At 36.7% G+C, this 18,160-nt stretch overlaps 1 protein-coding gene across 3 annotated transcripts in view; it reads right to left on the minus strand.

Moving 5' to 3' along the window:
- Positions 1-18,160, minus strand: part of flt1 (fms related receptor tyrosine kinase 1) — a 161,192-nt gene that overhangs the window by 64,567 nt on the left and 78,465 nt on the right. For all 3 annotated transcript variants that reach the window (XM_039745508.1, XM_039745506.1, XM_039745507.1), the window contains exons 12-13: positions 10,927-11,035; positions 7,490-7,786 (exon numbers count right to left, since the gene is read on the minus strand). In XM_039745508.1, coding sequence (XP_039601442.1) covers positions 7,490-7,786; positions 10,927-11,035 — 406 coding nt within the window. The remainder of the gene's footprint in view (positions 1-7,489; positions 7,787-10,926; positions 11,036-18,160) is intronic.

Consider the following 18,160-nt stretch of genomic DNA (forward strand, 5'->3'; position numbering starts at 1 on the left):
TAATTTCTTTACTTTAAAAGTTTGTTTTATCTACTGTATTACAATTTTTTTCTAAAGCTCATCTTCATACAAAAGATATGGCTCAAAGTGCTTCACAGCATGTCAAAGAACTAGTTACTTGCAAATCTATATTTTTAAATCACTTTGTAGTTATGTTAATTCTTATGCCAGTTATGTTAATCGGTTTTATTTTTGTGTCGATTAGTATGTTGAGCTTACGGAGGCAGAGCCTTCCCCCTTACCTGAGGTTTATTTAGGTGCCCCACATTAGTTTCCAACTCTTGTTGTTCAGCTTCCTTGGTGTTTCTTCCTCCACATGTTTGTATTTTTTGATTTATAATTTTGGATTTTTGATTCTGCTTTGTTTAATTTTGTGGCTTTATTTTCTTTTTTTGGGTGATTTACTTCTTTTTGAAATTTGGACTCTTTTTTTAATTTATCTTTAAAATGTAATTAAAACTTTTAAGTCAAATCTCTGTTATTTGAAGGCCAGGGTTTCCTCAGTGAACTTTAGGCCTGGGGCCTTTTTTGTAATGAAGAGACTCAAGGGGAGGCTGGTAGTTCAGGCCTTTTTTTAATTTTTGTTTTGGCCTGAATTCATAGTAGTAGATAATGATGAGGACATCAAGCACCAGGAGCACTTCCAGGTAAAATATAAAAGGAGCCAGCAGACAGTACTTGGAGATGTGCATGTTGAAATTCTTTTAGCTTTAAATTTAGTTTTAAATATAAACCTATTTCTACATTAGCTTACATTAATGCAGGATAACAAATAGAAAACAGTCAATGAACTCAACTATTTGGACATATGATTTTGCTTTTAAAGACAGATGCCTTGTATAACTTTAAACACAACATAGAAGCCATGTCCCTTTTAGTAATTTGAGACAAAAAGACAGAAGGAGGCCTTTGGAATAAAGACCAACTTCAGGGAAGAAGGAGACCTATATACAGGTAAATAAACTGACCTGCTTGTCACACAGTAGGTCAGAGGTTAAGCATGAACCAAAAGCCTTGTGATTTATAGTCCACTTGGTTCGAAAGTATATCACACTGGCCATCACTGCACCACAGTGACGAATTGGAACCTAAACTGCATTGTACTATTTTAACATAACTATTCTACTAGTTGCATTTGTGTTTTCCTCCTTATCCTAAAGTTGTATGACTTAGGTTAACTGCTTACAGAGTTGATCCCCACCCTGTGTCCACTGCTGTCACCATATGGGTACTACAACTATAAACAGAAGGATGGGTGACTTGCATACCAATCTATTTGCACTTAAACTTCTTTCTTAATGAATATATTTTCTGACTTGCTTTTAAAAAATTAACAATTTATAGAAATAAGCAAAAGAGTAAATGACATTGAACATTCTGCATCTTTACAGTGTTGATCATTTGCAAAAGAATTTCTTATTATTTTAGGAAATATCAAAACTGAAAGATAACTCCTTACAAGAAGCTCAACAAATAAGAATTTGGAATCTATGAATGAATATCATTGAATAGTATTTATAACTAAAACTCTTTAAAAAAAAAACAAAAAAGGATTTCCGGTTCTATCTCAACTCACATGTGGAATGCAGGAACAAGGAAACAATAAGTGAAAGCAAATTAGGACAGAAATGAATGCTTGATTTAAAAAGTAGTGTAACAATAAGGCTACATAAAGTATAATTCGCTTGTTTTTGGACTGTTCACATTTATGACATTGTCAAAAAATGTTGATGAAATTGAAGCGTTATTTAAATATTTTTGACCAGCTATTTACAAAACTTTGCTTCAGTACGGATTCTTTTTTAATGGTAACTTTTACAAAATACTCCCTTTCAAAAATGTACAATTAATGAAATGAAAAAATGTACAGCCCAAAGGATTTACTGATGAATTTATTTCAAAGTCTTATTTACTTTCTATGCATATATGCAGATATTTTTTTGTTTTATTTATTGATTTTGCAAGCCAGTACACAATAAGTTTCCTTCCTGAGATTTTCAGGTTAAAAATGACTGATCTGAGGCAGAGTCCTTTGCTATTTTAACCAGACATGAAAGATGTATTTTTTTGGTGTTATCAGCATTTCAATTTGCATCATTGTTAAGAAACACAAAAAAATGCTGAAGAGACCAGGAAAAAAAGCAAATTTTCACACCATTCATTAGGCTTTCCTTCAATCTGACAGTGGCAAATTTGTTAATTGTTTTACAAGCTTTTAAAGTGCTTGCTTAGACTGGCATCATCGGGAAATGCTATTGTTTACTCTTCCTTACTCAAGAAAAGCCATTCCCATGTGAAAGACCCACACTGCTGAAGAATACAGCTCACCCTGAAAAATAGGAAGTTGTCTGCTGTGTTCCCAAGCACGAGACACTGTTTTGATGTTACCAGGCAAATACTAGTAACAGACAAACCCATAGATTTTCACAGGGATTCTGCAATCTCATTCTTTTAAAGGCAAGGCTATTTTTACCAGTTATAAATGGTGTTCAGTAACAATTATGAGTCTTTCTCATTTCCTGGCACAAAAAACATTAGCGTTTAGAATGACACGTAACTTTCATGCTGTGACAGCATGAAGTTCTTGGAGTAGCATGTCTCATAAAAGTCAGAATATAAGCAGTGTGGTGATATTTTTTCCTTTAGACCGTGTCTTCAAATCCAAGCTATCTATAAAAAAAAAATCTGATTTTACAAATGTCAAACTCGGACTTAGTTGCACCAATAGAATTTCCCAAGCTGTTTATTTTGCTGTGAATTTAATCAAAATACTGCAGCTTCAGTTTTAAACCTTGCTACAATATGCAGGTCAAGACTTCCTTTTAAAATGTTATTATGGCCCAGATCTGTGTTTATATTAAAATATAAGAAACTATAAATTACCTGAGTTGTGCAGCTTTAGAGAACGTCTTTCAAAGCTTTTACTTTGTTTAATAACAATAGAAACATAACAGAATATAATTTTTCATCGATTTTGGAAGGAGAGGGTGTGTGCCTTTCAAAATCATGTCTAATCAATTGCACTGACCCTCAGTTCTCCATCAATTAAGTTGCAGAAATATCTTAATGATGATCAATAGAATAGGATGTACCTTAGCCAAATTTCAAATATCATGGCAAATGGTCTAAAAACTAGCATGAATGTAATATATTTTTTTAATGTTCAATAAATTTACAAAAATTCCTAAAATCTTGTCACTTTATCATTGTACGGTAGTTGTACTGAGAGTTTGATGAGGGGATAAATTATATATATATATATATATTGTTGCATGCAGCTGAGGGTGGTGCCCAGCCGGGACGCCCGAGGGGACCGGAGGAGGGCTGGTGTCTCCTCCCGACCACGAGGGGGCGACCACCCTGCTTTTGTTGGTGGCCTCAGGTAGGGGGCTTGAAAGCCCAACCCTGTAGGGGCTCGTGGCCACCGCCAGGCGGCTCCCCGGAGCCTGAAAAACCCTGGAGCCCAGCACTTCCGCCACATCATGAAGTGCTGGGGGGAAGAAGAATGGTGACACCCAGAGGGCTTCCGGGTGCGCAGCCGACACTTCCGCCACACGGGGGCGTGTCCAAGAAGGAGTGCCGGGAAGCAGCTGGAGCCCATCCGGGGTGGTATAAAAGGGGCCGCCTCCCTGCATTCGATAGCGGAAGTCGGGTGGAAGAGGACGGAGCTGAAGAGAAGACTGGAGGTGGCCAGAAGAAGGGCAAGAAAGACTGTGAGAGACCCGGACTTTGGGGGGATTGGTGCTGGAGGCACTGGGACGTGCACTGAACTGTTTGTAAATATGGTATATAGTTGGGTGAATAAATGGGTGTGCTGGGTGATAAACCACTGTACGTCTGTCTGTGTCCGGGTCCCATTCCACTATATACATATATATATATATATATATATATATACTGTATATATTTAGCACATGGCTGCAATATAACAAAATGTGTAAAAAGTGAAGGGTTAGGGTTAGTCTGAACTTCCACTCATCTGCAGAACTTCTGCTCATTAAATATCTTTTCTTTATTACATAATTCTATCTGCTTTAGTGACTACAATGCAAGAAATCTCAGAACAGAAGCTGTTTCAGAGATGTCATTAAATGCTAAAGATGCCACTTTGTCTGCCACAGAAAACTGCACCATTGTCAAAGTCTCTTGAATCATACATCTTTCTCATTCTAATGATTGATCACACAACAACTAAAGTTCTTAGTATGGTCTGCATGCGATATCTGTTGTTAGGGTGCTAGATGATGCGTTAAAAGTAGTAGGCTATATGTGTTAATGAACAAGTGTACCTGATAAAGTGGTCACTTCATATACATAGGCACAAAACACACAATTCTGTACAGTATTAAAATGTACATATTAATACATATGTGACATACAGTATGTGAGTTTGTATTCATATACACACTTAGATACAGTAATGCCTTTCTTTCATCTTTTATTATACTATATGTATTTTGCTGCAGTGGGCTGGTGCCCTGCCTGGGGTTTGTTTACTGCCTTGAGCCCTGTGTTGGCTGGGATTGGCTCCAGCAGACCCCCGTGACCCTGTAGTTAGGATATAGCGGGTTGGATAATGGATAGATTCGTGGATATGTATTTTGGCGGACACCTGGTGCCCTTGCCCAGCCAGAATACCTCCTTAATGGAAGGAACGGGGGAGAGAACGTGCACAAGGGATTATGTCCTCTGGAGCTCTAGCCCCACTGGTTTGCAGCGGTTCCTCAGACTCCCACAGAGCTTCATGAGAGTTGGAGTTTGGCACAGTCCTGTTGGGTTCCATCGGTGTTACTAGGATGCGCTGCAGGAACTGCAGAGTCCAACTTTGTTGGGCTTACGCCTCACCCGGAAGTGCTTTGGAACCAAGCTAATAAGCCACCAGAATTACTCCCGGGTGTAGGATGAAAGAAGTCCACTGCCACTTCTCGGAGGGCCAGAGTCAAGTGGAAGAGGGACTAAAGTTGCTGGAGGAGGAGTGGAGGCAGAAAGACAGAGATTGAGAGGAGAGAAGAAGGCAAAGTGTTGAGTGCTTTATTGTTATTAATTTGTGTATGTACTGTGCACTGTAGGTGGGAAACAATTGGGAAGAGTTTCCCTCAGCCAAATAAAAGTTTTTTGTTGAGCTAGAACTTTTATCTGCGTCTGTCTGTGCCGGGTTTAGGGAGCTGGCATGCCCTCTGCAGGCCACAATATGAATATGGAGTGAAATGTCTCAGTTTTCTCCCAGCATCCAAACATCTGTACTGTGGAAAACTGGGTTTCATAAATTATTACTGCATTAGTGTTTGTATTGTATGAATACATTTGTGTGCCCCTATCTATGAATGTACATCCTGTTTGTATTTTCCTGACTGTCTTAGTTCTTTTCACAACTTATTTTCAACACCATACTTATATGTTGATATTCTTTATTTATGATTACTTATTCCCCAATTCTGTGTTACGTTTTTTGTAATAATGTATTTGGGAAAATTGAATGTTTTGAGATTTTCAATGTTCTTTATAGCTTACTAATCACATTAGACCTGCAAGTAAAATCCAGAAACACAAACTGATTATTTAGCATGTCAATTGTACTTTATCAATATGATAACCCACACAAAACTCAATAACTCACTGAATAATGTTACTGTATTTCCGGTACTATGAATCAGATATTGAGGTCCCATGGCAGAATTAATGATAGACAGAGTGCAGCAAGCCCTGAAAACTGAGGGTTGGATGCATACTTTGTTGCAATGCACACGCTATGCATATACAGTATGTACTGTTACTGAATAAGTCATCTGTTATTGAGTCTCTCAGGAATAAATTTAGGCCACCTGATATAGTTTGTGATAAATATGCAGCTTTGAAACTCTTATCATATAATATTGTATATTTTCACATCAAATTGATAAAAGGTACAACAAATACAAAGTTAATTTTAACAGTAGTAAATTATTTCCGGGTGGTGCAGTGGTAGTGCTGCTGCCTCTCAGTAAGGAGACCCGGGTTCGCTTCCCAGGTCCTCCCTGCATGGAGTTTGCATGTTCTCCCCGTGTCTGCATGGTTTTCCTCCGGGTGCTCCGGTTTCCTCCCACAGTCCAAAGACATGCAGGTTAGGTGCACTGGCGATTCTAAACCGTCCCTAGTGTGTGCTTGGTGTGTGTGCCCTGCGGTGGGCTAGCGCCCTGCCTGGGGTTTGTTTCCTGCCTTGCACCCCGTGTTAGCTGAGATGGGCTCTAGCAGATACCCTGTAGTTAGGATATAGCGGGTTGGGTAATGGATGGATGGATAAATTATTTCCCATTAACCTCACTGCCAAGAATTTTTCCCATTGTAGCCTTTCCAAGTTGCTTCTGACACAGATCCTTTTAAATTAAACATTACCTCACTACTCACATGTACTAGACTTGACTTTAAATGCTGGCTGATTCTTCCCTTAGCCTCTATTGACCAGATTGTATCCTTAAAATAAGAATACTTCACAAATGTTTAAACCTTTTCAAGGGTATTTTTCTAAAACATTACTAAAAAGTGCTATGCATATCAATTTCTGCCACATTAGATTAGTTTGCATATTCCAAGACATTACTGTATTTTTAATGCATGAAAGCAGGACCCTGGAACTCTGGCACATTAATTTTGGTACTACTCCAGCTTGGTCCCATTTTATTCTTGTATGACGCTGCTCTGATTTAGGGGTTTGTTGTGGTGTTGGATCATATCCCATTTAACAAATGGCAGTTCAGTTTTCTGGCTTTCATAACTTTACTGCAAGGCACCCTATTTTTAAGTGTTGGAAGCAAGCTACTCCACACTCATTTATACACTGAGATAATAATGTTTGCTGTTCCTTAAGTTAGGGAAAACTAGATTCACTGCTTTGGGATATATAAAACAAATGATATTCTACCTGTCCTTTTTATATTTTATTTCAGTTTCTCACTTTTAGTCATTATTTACGGTGCTCCTCAGATTCTTTCAACATTAAAACCTCTAGTCGCTCCCCGTTTTTCCTTTATATCTCAATAAAATTTTAGGTCTATATATTGTTTTTGCATATACTTATATATTGTATGAAATATTTTTATAATTAATATTTGTAGTTTCAGCTTGGCTATTTTATCAAAATATAACATACCATTCTCAAACCCATTTAATCAAATTCAGGATTGTGGTTAGGGGAGGTAGGTGCAGTCTCTGACTGCGTTCTGGTCCATCACAGAGCTGCCTTTCATCATTTTTTAATTTTGTTGTTAATCTAGTGTGTTAAAGCATGTACATTTTTATCATATGTAATAATGGGAAATCAACTGCACTGGCTTAAAGTTTGCTAGTTATTGTTAGATACACAAATTGTACATAGTGTACAGTACCTTTACTGGTTATGACATGCATCAAATGTTTTATATACGTGAACAATGAATTATACATAGCCATAAATCATAAAAGGATCTGCAAAAGTCTTTCAATCAACAATTTCAGGTAGGCGCAAAATACTCACCAACAATGTTGATATGTTGTTCCTGGGACACTTCTTCCCCTGTCTGCAAATTCCTTACTGTGCAAACATATGTGCCTGAATTTTCTTGGGAAACATTTTGCAATTTAACATAGGCAGTATCTGAATCCTCGCCATGAATTACCACAGTATTTAAGTTAGACACTGGATGTTCTGTTTTGTTTCTCACATGCAAAGTTATATTGCTGTACAGATATCTGCTGACTTTGCATGCCACACTCAGGTCTTCACCTTCTGTTGGGTCTCCAATTACTTCTAAAGCAAATCCATTAGGTGTATCTGAATAAAAAAGGAAAAATATTTTGAGTAATCAGAAGGCAATATTGCAAGGGTTTAGTCACTAAAATCTAAACAGAACACAAGTTTCCCTATAATTACTTTGCATGTTTTTATTATTGTGATGGATTCCTTTGTCCATCACTCAGACTATAGCCCATCAGAGCACTTCTCCACGTCTCCCATTGGGTGAGATAGTCTGAAGCCAACATATACACTTAAATACTGGATTCTCATTATTTCATTTTGTGCCAAATGGCAGCTTATAGTGGAGGAAAAGTGGTGCCAGGTGAGGTGTCTGTTGCATAATTTAATTTGCTTGAATGTGGTGTGTATGACGAATAAAAGGAGAATTGATTGAACATATCTTCTTTAAGCAGTGGGTTTCCTGCCCTATTATTAATATCCCTATTATAGTATCTCTGCTAATGTTGCTTTTATGTAATGGTTAATTTTTATTGTACAGTTTACTGACCTTCCTGAAACTAAATAATTTTGTTGAGATATGAATTAGAATTTTTAAAATGAATATAGAAACAGAAAAAGGTGAGGTAAAATATTTTGTGTTATTTTCTTCTATTTTTAAAATAGTCAAGATTGAAAAGAAAAATGTCTACCACACGTTACATTGAGAAAAATGGTAAATCAGATTGTAGCACAACCTTGCACTGTAATGCAAATAGAAAAGAAAAACTAAAAGGAAATAAACAACCCACTTAATCTAGAATAGGGTCACAGCAGCCTATACTAGCTAGCATAGGGTACAAGGCAGAAACAATCCCTGGACAGGACGCCAGTCCATCGCAGGGCAAACACACAGACACAAGCACCCTAATTAATTTAGCATCACCAGTCCACCTAACTTGCATGCCATTTGACTGTCGGAGGACACCCATGCAAACACGGGGAGAACATGCAAGCTCCACACATGAAGGACCTTGGATGCATTAGCACCACCAGTACACCACCATACTACCCTACAGAGATTGTACAAAATAACAAGTATGAGTGCAGATCGCAACATCGAACATGATGGTGCATATAAGAATCCTCAAAAAAATTAGATTTCAGATATGTAGATGTCCCAGCTACTCAAATAATTAGTGGAGGTTATGCTGTAAGGATATTAACACATTCAAAAATGTCTAAATTGCCACAGAGTACTCTAGGACTTTACATTCTTTGTCACAGGTTCCCAAATAGTCCTGGCTGGAACACAGGGACATTGACATATCATTTGTGGAATAAACAATATGTGCTTTGTGCTAATGTAGTTCATATAATTGGCCATTAGAGGATGCTCAAAGTAAGAATGAATCGTGAATCTCTGGTCATTTTCAGTCTTTCTGTTTTATACTACATAAAAGACACACCCTGAATGTGTACAAAGGAAGGACAGGAAAGGAATGTTTCAAAGGATAACAGAAGATAGCCTTTAATGTAATTTATTAAATCCTGTTCTAAAACCGCATTTTTTTATATAAGCTTTGTACATTCATAACTGTGCACGCACTGGCATGTCAATATAGCTAATAAATACCTAACTACTAACATATTTCCAAAAATATGAATTGATGGCATTGATATGGCATATTCAAGTACTGCTATTACTGGAGTCATGTGTGCCCTTTAAAAAGTCAGTGTGATGAAACTGGAATTTCCAGGATTGCTTTTAAGTACATTCTACAAGGGTAAAGTACCGCGTGGGAGACCACGAAAGAGTCAGCATTGTTATCTGTAGCAGGCAGTCACAGTAGAAGATAACTAGAAGGGTCAGGTAGGGTTCTGCTGCTTACAAAATGTAATTATCACATGGAGTTTTCTAAGTAATGATAATGAGAAGTCAGGCAAAATTATACTTTTTAGAAATATTAAAGAAATCAGACTAAATTTAAAATTATCCAAAACAACAATTTCACGTGAAATTGTATTCTATATTTTTGCATATACCACATAATGAGATGAACACTAAAAGCTAGAGTGTAGTTTACAGATCACCAGAACAATCATTAGTAGCATGTCCTCAGAAAGCTACTCCAAAAAAATCAAATTTAAAACTTCCAAGAAATTATTTTTTTAATGTCTACTACTTATAAAGAAGCTACATTCAATGTCATCTGTTGTGGACTGTATGTTTGAATGTGAAGAATGACTGGATGAATAATGAAACAAAAAATATATTTACTTTAATGATTTGAAACTTCCTGCGGAAATAGTTCCCAGGTTTCCTGATGGAAGATAATGTTTATCTTTGCCAAGCACCACCAGGAATCTCAAAATAAAGTGCATTTAGCGACACTGGGAAATCAGCAAGATAAGGGAGCCTGGTTCCTGCTTCACCCTCAGTAACAGCAACACACCCTCGTCTGTTGTACATGCCAGGACTCAACTCTGGGTTTTAATGAGTTGGGATGGTATAAATTCCATGGAAACTGTCAGCATACAGTGGAAAGGCTGACAAGGTGCTTTCCGTAACAACTTCCACATCTGATTCAAACATAATACTGTTTAAAAGTAGCAACAGGTAAAGTGTTACTATTTAAGGACTCAGTGAAGATCACAGCTACTGAAGATGACATTATTAGTCCTGGGATTTGGATTAATTAATCCATAGCTATAAAAATGTATGTGCAAACATTCTTTACATATATAGTAGAAGGTAGTCTTCTTTTATAACCACCATAATCATTTCCAGACTAGATAAACCATGAATGTATGCCCAGGGTATCTCACCCGTACAAACCATGTATCCATATTTCCACCCCATATTTTTCTGTAGCTATCTGAAACGATAACACAGAGCTTGTGATTGGCACAGCAGCTTGACAGGGACCTACCATCAACATTATGCCATTCCAATGCTGCACACAGTTACAATGAACAGATTTAGAGTTGCCAAATTACTTAAAGTCATAAACTGTACATTAAAGATAAAGCAGGCAAAAACTGATCCAACAACTACATGGTGACAACTGTAGCTGCAGAACGTTAAAAAAAAAGTGTTTATCAGAGAACAGTTAGTCAACAAAATAATAGCATTAATCTAAATGCATAGAATTAAGTCACTAAACTATTTGAATACTGTTCATATGTTGGTCAAAATCTACTGACAAGACATTATGATTAAGTAAAAACCAATATACCTGTGATGAAAAAGTTGATGTTTCTCCTATCTTTTCCAACCTTATTGGTAGCCAAACAGCGATAGACCCCAGAAACCATAGCTTCTGCAATTACTAAGACTCCTACAGTCTGTAGAAATAACAAGACAAACATGTCACCATTTGTTATATTTCTTTTCAAATATTTCTTCTCTGATGAATATTATTATCAGCTTTAAGGTAATTAAAAAACTGTATTATAGTACAACATTGCAAAGTCAGTATAAAACACATTAATCCATCTTTACTAGATGATTCTCATCATTTTCAGCTTTTTTTCAACTATACACTGCTTGTAGCTAAATGCAGTCCATTTCTTTTGCCTAGTCCTTCGTCATATCCCCATCAACCTTTCTTTAATATGGCATCTTTTTCTACAAGACCACCAAAAGACACTTAAGAAAGCAAAATTAAAATAAAATATATTAATTTCACATGCATATGTCTGAGGGATTATTTACTTTATAGAGAATATAAAGTGACATAAAATCAGTACAAATTTGTTCACACTGTACTCGTTTCAAACAGATTCTCCACTGTTGAACAATCAATAAGGGTCATCTTAATTAAAATCTGAAATGAATGATTATTGAGTCTGTCAATTAATCAGTATATTACACTGTACATAATACTGAATATGTTTGGACATTCCTAAATGCGTACATCCTGCAGATGCCATGACAAATTTAAAAGTACTCACATAATATTATTAAGAACCATAAAGCTGGTAGTGAAACTATAATTAATTTTTTCTTTCTTTCAAAGTATGGTGATTAAAGAAAAACAAACAGTTCTTTTGCATGACACCCAACTGGCACTGCACCCAAACCTTGTCCTTCACCTTGTGACTGTCAAGGATATCTGGCAGTAACTAAGCTGGAGCCTAAACAGTCTATGTGCTGTAAATCAACAGGCTACCAGGAACTCACCAGCAAATACTACTACCAGGCCTGACTGCTTTTTAAGGTGAGGTCATGTTTAATTTAACCAAGGCTATCATGAGAAATCATTTTTCATCTGATTGATCTCTGTTTGCTTCACTCGCCACGAGGGGTGAGGCAACAAGCAGATCATCTTCAGGCAGCACTTTGGTCAGGATGGCACTTTCCTACAAGCATATTTTTTCGCCTTACAAAATAATACTACAACAAAATGAGAGTTATATATGAACAGTTGCAGACTTATCAAGTGCTTTATTTACATACTGCCTTTAAGAACCTATAAGAAATATTTTTATTTTAATCATTTCAGAACTGCAATTTGCACCACTTCACCACACCACAAACTTACAAGCATCAAAACAGCATTTCAAAGTTACGTGTTAAATTTTGTTAATTCCTGCAGTGTGTCAGTCACAAGTACAAAGTGTTTTAAATGTCTTACATTTTCACTACACATGTTTAGGTGGAAAAAAGATGGGCAGACAACTTTTAACTTACTGGACATAGTTTAAATCTGCCAAGATGCTTACAGAAGTGTACTAGATAAGCGAAACAGCACACTTTTGTTTCACATTCAATTTTGCATTCCCAAAACTCAATAAATATATATATTTTGTTAAAAAGGTAGTAAAGAATTTACACATTTTTACTGTTTTACTGCACATTTTGAGTTTAATATTTTAAAAATAATCTTTTTCACTTTTTAAAATTTTTCTAAAAATATTACTAATTTATTATTTTTCCCTTTGTACTGTACTTGGTTGTACTGTATCATGAGAGTATTGTATTATGAAGTCTGTATTGCAATATGTGTTATATGTAGTTTAAGTGTTTTGACTAGTAACGATTTATTGTATATGGGGGATAGCTATAAAAAATATACTTATGTTGTTTAATATGCCGGCCTTCTACCCATATCATGGTCAATATGGCACTACGGTTCTATTGATTATTGAAGCACACAAGCCCCCCCACCATTCCAAGGTCATTATCTTGGTCATCTTAGTTGGATTCTTCTCTACACAAAATACTAGCTCTGAAGTCAAACTTATTGTGTCTCTCTTGCACTCTGGGAATACTCATAAGCCACAAGCTTAGTTGGAGTTGGACTTGGTTTCAGTGGAAGACAGGGCTGCCTCAAAGAAACTTTGAGTTGTAGACTGGAAAACCTGGGTTGATGTTTACATATGAGCACCAAACAACTATTCAAACAACTATTTAGCTTTTATTGAGATTCTGTGCTTAAAAGGGTACCATCTCCTGACTCTGCAGTACTAGGAGAATTCAGCGCTCATCTGTGGAATGACAGTGATGCCTGGAGGTGTATGACTGAGATGAATAATAGATACAGTATATTGGTTGTGTGGTTGGAAAAAATGGGTTGTTAAGGTAGTGAATTGTTATCAAATTTCTATGCTAGCCATGAGCTGTCCATAGCAAATGTGTTCAAACACTAAGATGATAAAATGTGCATGTGGTACTAGAGCCAAAGGTTTGTGTCCGATCTGAGACCATGTGTTCTGGAAACTAGGGTAAACAGATGTGCTGAACTGTCAACTGATCGCCACTTGATCAGATGACTGGAGTATCTGTTGGACAGACCTGGCAGACCCAAGAGAGTAGTGAGAGTTTGCAAGCAATGAATAGCCAATGCTTCTATTCAGAATCAGTTCAGCTGTCTCACGTACTGAACAGTTTCTCTTGCATCTTGGGATAGGTCAAAAATATAGATTCAGACTATAATGTGTTCAAGATCTCAGAAGTACATTGTGCAGCAAAGAGCTGTCCAGAATGTTACTGATGCCTGTCATTGCAGCACTAGGATCTGTTGTTGGACATCAGTAATAAGGGAAGCAGTCAAGTTGATGAAAGAGCCCTCTATATAATTCAACCAGAAGATCTCTAGATTTGACAGGCAGGACAAAAAATCAGCAGCTACTGCAGTGGATGAAGTGAAAGCCTGTCTATGTGTTGTGGTTTGGTGAGGGCATGGAAAATAATTTTACGATTGCCTCAAAAAAGGTTTTGCCAAACCATCAACAACTCATTAAGGGTACATGAGATAATGACTGACATTGTAATGGAACATTGCTGTGAAACCTTTGATGCATCAATTAATCATCAACCTCATCCTCACCAGGACAGTCACAGGAAAATGAGATTGAAAGGAAAGGAGGCTGAAATGAGATTCTGAACAGCTTTGCTGAGTTCATCTTAATGATATGGTGAGGAACTCAGTAAAACAGCAGACTGAAGCTTCTCCAGTTTGAGAGGAGCCACTTGAGGAGGTCCCTTGGCCTCCCATGGGAATAATAGATGGCATAGCCCGCTGGGAGACAACCTGGGTTAGACTGAAAACATGGTGGAGAGATTATATGAAAAAATAATTGTGCACATGGACAGGGAATATGAGATTTAATTCATTGCATGGCACACTGAAACACAAAACTCTTATATAACAGGCCCTTATTTATTCAGATGACTGAAAGCTTAAATAAAAAAATATTTGAAAGGGGCAACTTTTATTAAAGCACCAATAAAAAATGACAATTATATGAAGCATAACCCAAATAAAAAGGAAACATAGTAAACCGATGGCCTTGTCATTTTTTTCCTTAGCTATTAAGTGAATATAGGTTGTAAAAATGTAATTGTTTTTTGGAAAGAGTGAAAGTGGAACAGTAAACTACACTTCCTTCAAAAGACATCATCTTAAACAAACATTTTCTACTTGCATTCAGTCAAATTATAGCACTTACAGATAAATATTAACTTGTTGCTTTATTAAATGTTGTTCTCCTCACTTTTGTTTCTTCTCTGATACAATTACTTGACCTTGAACTCACTGTATCACTGATTTTGACAGCTAAAAAGTGATAAATAGCTTAAAGCCAACTACTGTAATACATTCTGCTAAATTTTAGACATTTATTGTAGTACATGCATATTCCGCAGAGAAGACACTACGGGATATATCAACATTTAAACGGAACTGATTAGGAACTTGGAATGTTGTCAGGTTCAAGAGGAATGATATCTAAAGAGCAGGAATTTCCCTTTATCCTCAATAACCTATTATTAGAAAAATATACATATAGTAGCTATTCATCATTGATTACCATTTGCATGTTTACTGACTTTACATGCATGAACAGGTCTAGTGTGTCATCTGTACTGTAGGTATATATCCACCAAAGCCTCTCAAACTTTGCAATAATTGCAGAAGTGACACAGAGAAAAGATAAATGTATATCTGTTACTAGGAATGGCTAAGGAAAACATTGTTACTAAAAGTTAAAAATCTAAAAATCCTGAAATGAAGAAGGAATTAGTTGAGGGGAAAAATAGCCTGGAATAGTGTAATGCTAGTAAACACTGTATCTAGATTCAGGACTTGATTTCCAGTTCCAGTCCTGGGGCCCTCTCTCCCTTCAGGTCTTGCCTTCAATTAGTTTTACATTCTGAGAGTCATTTTACCTTTCAGTCATCTCATTTTTTAATTACCGTAGTTGGCCTTATTTCTTCTCCTTTTCTGTAATCAGAAAAGAGTAGCGGTGTGAGATTTAAATTCATAAGAAATTTTAAATCTTCATATTTTGCCATAGTTTTAAGTTCTTAAATCTCTTTTGTCATGTTGCTGGTAATTTGCCATTTTTGAGGAAGTTGCACCATTAATTATGCCCTGATATTGATAATTTGTAATAAATGAAGTAAACACCAGTCATTTCAATACTGGATTAGCTCAATTTTATTGGAATGTAGCAAGCATTTATATGTTGTGTATGAGAGTATTTACTGGTTTTTATCATGATCTTTCATTCCCACCTTTTCAGATGTTCTGGTTATTCAAGCCTTTATAACAAACTTATCAGAAAAAACTCCACAAAAAAGGTGAATTACAATAATAGGAACATGACAGGAAAAAAAATTCAGAACTTAAAACTATGGCAGAAATACAAATGTTTCTATATTTCTTATGAATGTAAACCTTTCACTTTTATAAATGCAAAGTAGAAGGAGAGTAAAAAGACCAGTTAGCTAAACAATGAGTTCAGTTATAGGTAAAAAAAATCACTGATTGCAAAACTATGACGTATTTGGGGAATTCGTTTCAAAACTCTGGTCGCAACCCGATTTGGTCGTGACCCAAACTAATTTCCCCCATAGGATTGTATGTAAATACAATTAATCAGTTCCAGACCATATTAACTGTATGTAAATATATTTTTTAAAGATTTTTAAGCACAAAAATAGTTAATTATACCATAGAATGCACAGTGTAATAGTAAACTAAATGTAAAAACATTGAATAACACTGAGAAAACCTTGAACAGAGAAAACTAACATTGCAAGAGTTAATGCTACAGCCTTATGAACCTCTCGCTGTAAACGCTTTTTTAAATGAGTTTTAAGCACGTGGAAAAAAATGAACATTTGAAAAATCCTTCATTTATACAAAAACTAACCATAAACAACCAAGAAAACTAACCTTACATGAGTCGAGTTATGGCATGAAAGAAGTGAGAAGGAAGAACTAGCCACTCGTAGAAGGATAGTTTTGCAGCAAATCGCCATGAACTTTCCTGGCTTTCTCGCATAACATCGCCTCGCTTATGCTATCCCCTGCAAGTTGCTTCTCGTTCAACCACACTAGCAACAGTTTTTCCACCTCTACCAGCACTTGAGGCTTCTACTTGGTTAACACTGTAACTCCTTTTGCAACATCAGCTGCTTTAATGGCCTCTTTCTGCTTTAGAATCATAGATTTTGACTTCTTGTACAAGATCAGTAACACAAACGCCATGCTCATACTTTTCAATAATTTCTTTTTTTAATTCGATCTCAATTTTCTTTGAACCTTTCTTCTCACCAACACTACCACTCTTCACTTGCTTAGAGGCCATGGTTAATTGCAAAATGAATGCAACAGCACACGAAACAGAGCACAAAGAGTTTACAGTGAATGCACGCACGTCTGACCAAGAAAAACATACAGGGAGAGACTGAACATGGGCGGAAATCATCGGCATGTACGAACCGGAAGGGAAACTGGCTTGTTCATCACCCGAGTGTGTGATTGTGAACAGATGCAAAAGTTTGGCAAACTTTTTGGTCGTAACCCGATTTGTACGTGTTCCAAGACATTCATGACCCGAGGTTCCACTGTAGTTTTTAAGACCCGTTTGTATGTCTGTCCGCTTTTCACGAGAGGACTACTTAAAGGATTTAGATCGGGTTATTTTTTCTATAATGTGCTTGAACATACCATTGATTTTGTGACCTTCTCATCACGCTAAGTATCATAGTTCGCTTGCAGTAGTGATTTATTAGCACAAATCCGTGAGAGACTCATCAGGCAGGGCCCTCCCCACTCACGCGTCTGCCTTAACTCCGCTTAGTTAGCGAACGAGAGAACTACTTAATGGATTTCGATCTTTTTTTTCTATAATTTTCTTGAACATTCTGTTTGATTTTGCGGCTTCTCTCATTACGCTAAGAATCATAGTTCGCTTGCAGGAGCGATATATTCACTCTAATCCGAGACAGAGGCTGCGGACCGAGGGAAGGGAAAAGAGTGACGTTAGGAGTAGAGAGCTGGGTGGGGCCCTCCTCACTCTCCTGTTCCACTAATATGTGGGCGAAGCCACGAGGGATGGCTAGTCTGTCTATATAAAAAAAAACTGTACTTTTCTCCACTAGGACCAATCCTTGATATCTGGTTGTGTCCACAAGATTAAATTACCCCTCTGGTCTTGTGCTTCGAGTTCTGCATAACTGTGCATTTCCAACACTAAAGGACAAGATCAGAATAAAAAATCACTATCCTATATATATATTTTATGCCGCATGCCTTAACAATGAATAACAAAAATAAACTGAAGATCTTTGATGAACTCTGATGCCAAAACATCTTGTCTGGCAACACCCACTATCTCCTTCCTTAATTAATGTAGCTCCAAATGAATGTACTGTCATTGGCTATACCTCAGTTACCAGATATGGAGAAAGCCTTCAATTACATGTGTTGGGCCTTTGTATAACAGGCACTATGTATGTTGAAGTTCGGGAAGGATTTCATTAATATGATCTTCCTCTCAGCAGTAATATTTACCTATCCCACTGCCTCCCAAACCTTTCACATTTATAAAAGTAAAAGATAACACTATTCAGAAAAAAATCTTTGTACACGAATAACACTGAATTTTCAGAATAATGCCCCAGATCTCCACCATGTCCTCAATCTGTTTAGTTTCTGTGATGTTAAGTTCATAAAA

The sequence above is a fragment of the Polypterus senegalus genome, chromosome 2, assembly GCF_016835505.1.
Source record: "Polypterus senegalus isolate Bchr_013 chromosome 2, ASM1683550v1, whole genome shotgun sequence".
NCBI lineage: Eukaryota > Metazoa > Chordata > Cladistia > Polypteriformes > Polypteridae > Polypterus > Polypterus senegalus.